The sequence below is a fragment of the Pimephales promelas genome, chromosome 1, assembly GCF_988280905.1.
Source record: "Pimephales promelas chromosome 1, fPimPro1.hap1.1, whole genome shotgun sequence".
In the NCBI taxonomy this organism is placed as follows: domain Eukaryota; kingdom Metazoa; phylum Chordata; class Actinopteri; order Cypriniformes; family Leuciscidae; genus Pimephales; species Pimephales promelas.
The window spans coordinates 33,673,533-33,679,268 of record NC_142769.1 but is presented as its reverse complement, the minus strand read 5'-3'; the positions used below and the strand labels follow the sequence as shown (position 1 = coordinate 33,679,268).

The window sequence follows — 5,736 nt, the reverse complement described above, 5'->3', positions numbered from 1 at the left end:
AAGCCCATGGCTACTCGAGAGTCATTGAGAGCTGATGGGGGGTAAAAGACAACACCAGCTGAAAGTGGATTTTGAAAAATTCCTCTACCCAAGAGGGCTGTGCTTCTAATGAGGCGAAACTTTAAGTATTGAATAATAAATAATAAAAGTTGATAGTTCATTTAACTTCCACTGTACTTCACAGGGGGAAAAACTATTACGAGTCATTACGTTTGGTGTCCACAATGTGAGCAGTAAGTATTGAAAGCACTTTTACGTTAAAACACAACACATAAAAGCAGAGAACAGACTGAGGAAACAAGAGTAGGCAACAACAGTCCTTGACTTGAAAAGAAAGACTGTTTAAATCCGTAATTGGGGAAAAGTTTACAATAGCGGTTTATTAAACACGACATATATTTTGAACATTTCAATTTGTGCCTGGTCACTTGGGGAGGCCACTGCCGGAGTCTACAAAATAATGAATATTAAGAAACATAAGCAGACATTTAATATTACACTTTTCCCTTTGCTAATCTGGCTTGGTTAACACCTGTAAAATTTAAAATACGGGGTGAGTGCCAGAAACGCACGTTGCCATGGAAACATCGAGAGGTGCAGCCAGAAAAAAAGGAAGTAGGTGAAGAAATTGAAAAGAAAAAAAGAAAATATGTAGCTACTTGTCATCCTTGCCAATCAGCAAAGTAATGAGAACATTTTCCCCAAGGGTGAATAGATCTGGAATAATAGATTTGTAATAGCTTTTCCCTTCCAACAAAACACTTTCAGCATTCAAAGGACTAATACAACAGACTGTAATAGAGCGCGCAACGGTGACCACCCACTTTTCCTCAGCTTTGATTCCGGAAGTATTTTTCTTTGTTTATTTGACCCATTGGCATTTCATTAAAGCCTTTTATTGGTATCTCATGAACCAATCGTCTCCAAGAAGAATCAAAACAATGCAAACGAAGGGGTTGTTGCTAAGGATTGACCAAAGTGAAATTCTGGGCTGAAATCGAAAGCGAAAATTCTGCATGCACTTGCCCAAGAACCGAACCAAAAATGAATTTATTATTTTAAAATAGTTGTTTTTAAACAACTATTAAAGGATTATTAGGAACACCTGTTCAATTTCCCATTAATCCAATTATCTAATCAACCAATCATATGCTTCAATGCATTTAGAGGTGTGGTCCTGGTCAAGACAATCTCCTGACATCCAAACTCCTGACATCCAAACATCCAAACAAACAAAAATGTCAGAATGGGAAGAAAGGTGTTTAAGCAATTTTGAGCATGGCATGGTTGTTGGTGCCAGATGGGCTGGTCTTTTCATGTTCAACCATTTCTAGGGTTTACAAAGAATGGTGTGAAAAAGGAAAAACATCCAGTATGTGGCAGTCATGTGGGCGAAAATGCCTTGTTGATGCTAGAGGTCAGAGGAGAATGGGCCGACTGATTCAAGCTGTGATAGAAGAGCAACTTTGACTGAAATAACCACTCGTTAAAACCGAGGTATGCGGCAAAGCATTTGTGAAGCCACAACACCCACAACCTTGAGGCGGATGGGCTACAACACCAGAAGACCCCACCGGGTACCACTCATCTCCACTACAAATAGGAAAAACTAGCCTACAATTTGCAAGAGCTCACCAAAATTGGACAGTTGAAGACCTTGTTGAATCAATGCCACATATAATTAAGGCAGTTCTGAAGGCGAAAGGGGGTCAAACACAGTATTAGCATGGTGTTCCTAATAATCCAGTTTTTAGGACACTTGATGGAGTTTTTCGGTTCCTTGCCACTGTTGTCTTTGGCTTGCTCAGTTGGGGATATTCAAATTAATACCACTGATCAGCTCAACCAAACGTGGATGTTTTTCGTTTTTCCACTAAGAAATTAACATTGTTATTATGTTTTGATTGATACTGTGAAGCTGCTTTGATGCAATCTATATTGTGAAAAGCGCTATATAAATAAACTTGACTTGTTATTAATATTAGACTTTAATTAAATTCAACTATTTATTTTTGGCTCATTTTCAGCATTTTTTCCAGCAATATTTAAAAAATGAAAATGCTGATATTGTGTTAATATTACACATACAATATTATCGTTAATAAGCCGGCACCAGTATGATACTCAAATACAGTGGATGGCAGTTTTACACCTTAACCTTGGTTAGCAACAATCATAAAATAGAAAAAAAGGAAAACATAGTACATTATTTTTGTAAACTTCTGTACTGTTATGGTTACAAACTCTTGAATCACCTGCCTACACTCATATTTTAAGTGTTTCATTGGCCCAAAAATTAAAAAAAAAAATAACACTAAATAAATTTAAATATGAATGCGACTAATTTTGACTTAGTTTTTTTTTTTTTTTTTGGGCCACAATAACCATAATACAAATATGATATAATGACAGTCCTATTATAAACTATGATTTGAATTTTAAAAAAAAAAAGAAAAGAAAAAGGAATTTAAGAAAAAGAAAAATAAGAAAGAAGGAAAAAATACAAGACTTGCACTTAATCTTAATTCCATGAAGTATTGAACAAAGTTTTGTTTTAAGCATCTGAATTAAAGTAATTTAAAAAAACATTATAATTGTTAATAACAATATATGTTAGATGTATTGTAATATTAATATATAAACAAAATATATAAGCAGTGAGAGAGATTCAATTACATAATTCGCAATGCTTCACACAATAGGCCTAATAAATCATAATCAGAGTAGTGCCATTTCTTTTTTTTTTTAATGCATGAAAACGATGCAGTGAGGGACATGACAGTACCTGTCGAAAGTTTGGAAACATAAAAAAAAAAAGTTTTTGTAATCAATTTCTTATGCTCACCAAGGCTGCATTTATTTAATCAAAAATACAGTACAAACAGTAATAGTGAAATATTACAATTTAAAATAATTGTTTTTGATTTTAATAAATTTAGAAATGTGGTTTATTCCTGTGATGCAAAGCAAAGCTGAATTTTCAACATCATTACTCCAGTCTTTAGAGTAATTTTAGTGTCTTATTTTTAGTGTAATTTTAGTGTCTTATTAAAACATTTCTTATTTTTATCAATAGAAACAGTTTTAGCTGCTGCATATTTTTGTTGAAACGGGCATCAAATGTGACAGAGAAGAAATATACAATGTTACAAACAAATATTTAATAAATGCTTTAATCAATTTAATAAATGAAAAAAAAAGCTGTTCATTGAATGTTTTCTATTCATCAAAAAATCCTGAAAAAAGTATCACCATTTCCACAAAAATGTTAAGCAGCATAACTATTTTCAACTTTGATAATATTGATAAATATTTATTGAGCAGCAAATCAGCATATTAGACTGACTTCTGAAGGATTGTGACACTGGAGACTGGAAAAAAATATTCTGAAAATCAGCATTCAGCAATCAGCTTTGCATCACAGGAATAAATTAACATTTTAAAATATAATCAAATAAATAAAAAAAATTATTTTAAATAGAAATAAAATTTCACAATATTACTGTTTTAACTGTATTTTTGATTAAATAATTGTAGCTTCGATAAGCAGAAGAGACTTCAAAAACAAAGAATTGTAATGTTTCCAAACTTTTGACAGCTACTGTAAGTACAGTGGATTCAATGAATTATACGGTTGTTTAACAACCTACCGATTGTCCACGAAACTAAACTTTCAGTAGACAAAAACTCCATAAAACAGTTTTGAAACATCTCCTTTAGGCCTAGTGTGTATGTTGTAAAGACTGTACATCTATCCTTCACAGCCTCGATTTCATGCATTAAATTCAATATGGCATCTAACTTTTCATATTTCAGATGTTTATTTTTTCTCATGGTAATAGTTTGTGATGGTGAGTTGTTTACAATTAGGCAATGTAGTTCTTCAATGCCAATTTTAGAAATGATGCTAAAAACACACTGTTTAACAGCTGACTCAAAGAGCTTGGCTGCATTTATACATATACTCACATATGACAGCATGGCTTTGAGCTCCTCATCACTCCGAACTGTGATTCGGTCGCCAACTTCATCCTCATCTGAAATATAAGAGAATCATTAAAATCTAAAACAACTAATCACTTGCCAATTTAAACAACCATTTATATTATGTATTCTTCTGCAAATGTGTAAGTTTACTTTTTTTGCATGCCTTTAGCCTAACCGAATAGTTTTTTTTTTTTTCAATAAAGACATCAGCATTGAAAATATAAGTTATATTCAGTTATACTTTCTAGTAGTTTCATATACTATTTACTTGGCTTTCCTGAAAATAGTCAAACAATTGAAATATAATAAGCATTGCTCACATTCAAAAGCGGTGACTGTTGTTTCAGGCATGACATCTCTGATCGCGGCCTGTCAAAATAGAGAATCACTGAGCAGACAAACATTTGACTGACAGCTGTCAATCAGCATCATTATCTTGAAAACCACTCATTAAGGTACATTCTCCATGATAGTTTCTCCGTCTAAAATATACTGAGATGTCACATGGAAACACACTTTAAATACAGGTAAAACAGCAACTCACCAGCAAATCGTTAAAGTTAAGATGTGATGGATAATCCACTATGGAGTCCATGTCCCCCACCGGCGTCTTTATCCGGATTACGATTCCCTCAGATTCCATGCTGCACAGGTTATTTAAAACAAGTAAAAGCATAACAAAAGCACACCGAGAAACATAATCTTGGCTTTCACTGCAGATTCCCAGACACACAGCAGCTGCAGGCTAGGCGGCTAGCGGCTAACACAGTGATGAAAACATTCACCACACAGCTGACGCAGCGGCCACTCCGACTAATAAACGAGAGACATGTCCTTCCAGATGTACGGACTACATGTAATCCGACTGTTAACTAGGATTTGAAAAAATATTTGGCCGTGGTTAACAAACTGTTAACAATGAAAGTAAAGCAGAGGAAGTTTAGCGGAAGTGTTTTGAGAATTACCCGGAAGCTGCCCGTCAGCTGGAGGTATTTAAAAGCCTCACAGACTGAAAGCTGACTTCGAGACTATTTTTGACTTGATCTATTCCTTTAGCTTTATAAAGTAATATTTCAGAATGTAGCGTCAATTTGCAGGCCAAATATACTGATATTATTTTGTGATCAAGTTGCTACATGAGACTTTGGATAAATTGCATACCTTGTAATTGAGCTGTTTATCATTTTGATCCTATAAGCCATAACCTTCATTTTTGTCATAAATCTCCATTAAAACAATTCACGTTGAATGAAAGTTAATTTTTGCTTTACATTATAGCCTAATTAGTTTACATATAGCCTAAATATGCTATTTTTAAAATAGTAGCGTTATTACAAAATAGGTTATTTGACTATAAGACAATAAGGTTATAATATAGTTTATAATGTATAATATAATATAAGTTATAATATATAATATAGGTTATAATTAAAAAAAAATATTTCACCTCAAATAAATATTTCACGTCTAAATAGCCTACCTATTTGTTTGGTATAAGCAGGATAATAAATTCAGGCTCTCTTTATTGTTGTAAATAATTTACTCAGTCTGTTACCACTATTTAAATCTACTTAATATTTCACTTCTATTAGTACCTCTTTTCTGCTTTACTTATATAAAATTTAAATAGCATTAAAGATTTCCACTTTGCACAACTCATTACATTGCAATTGAATGTACAACAAAGAACATTAAGTGCCCTTGTTGATTACAGTCTTATCTTAGGGAAAGACTCATTCAATTCATTCA

The 5,736-nt window shown here is 33.1% G+C and overlaps 1 protein-coding gene across 2 annotated transcripts in view; it reads right to left on the bottom strand.

Annotated features, from left to right (window-relative positions):
- The window catches only part of map2k5 (mitogen-activated protein kinase kinase 5), a 68,143-nt gene extending 63,184 nt beyond the window's left edge, over positions 1–4,959 (bottom strand). For both annotated transcript variants that reach the window (XM_089129531.1, XM_089129530.1), the window contains exons 1-3: positions 4,532–4,959; positions 4,308–4,356; positions 3,970–4,037 (exon numbers count right to left, since the gene is read on the bottom strand). In XM_089129531.1, coding sequence (XP_088985657.1) covers positions 3,970–4,037; positions 4,308–4,356; positions 4,532–4,663 — 249 coding nt within the window. In that variant the 5' untranslated portion in view covers positions 4,664–4,959. The remainder of the gene's footprint in view (positions 1–3,969; positions 4,038–4,307; positions 4,357–4,531) is intronic.
- Positions 4,960–5,736: the final 777 nt, after the last annotated feature.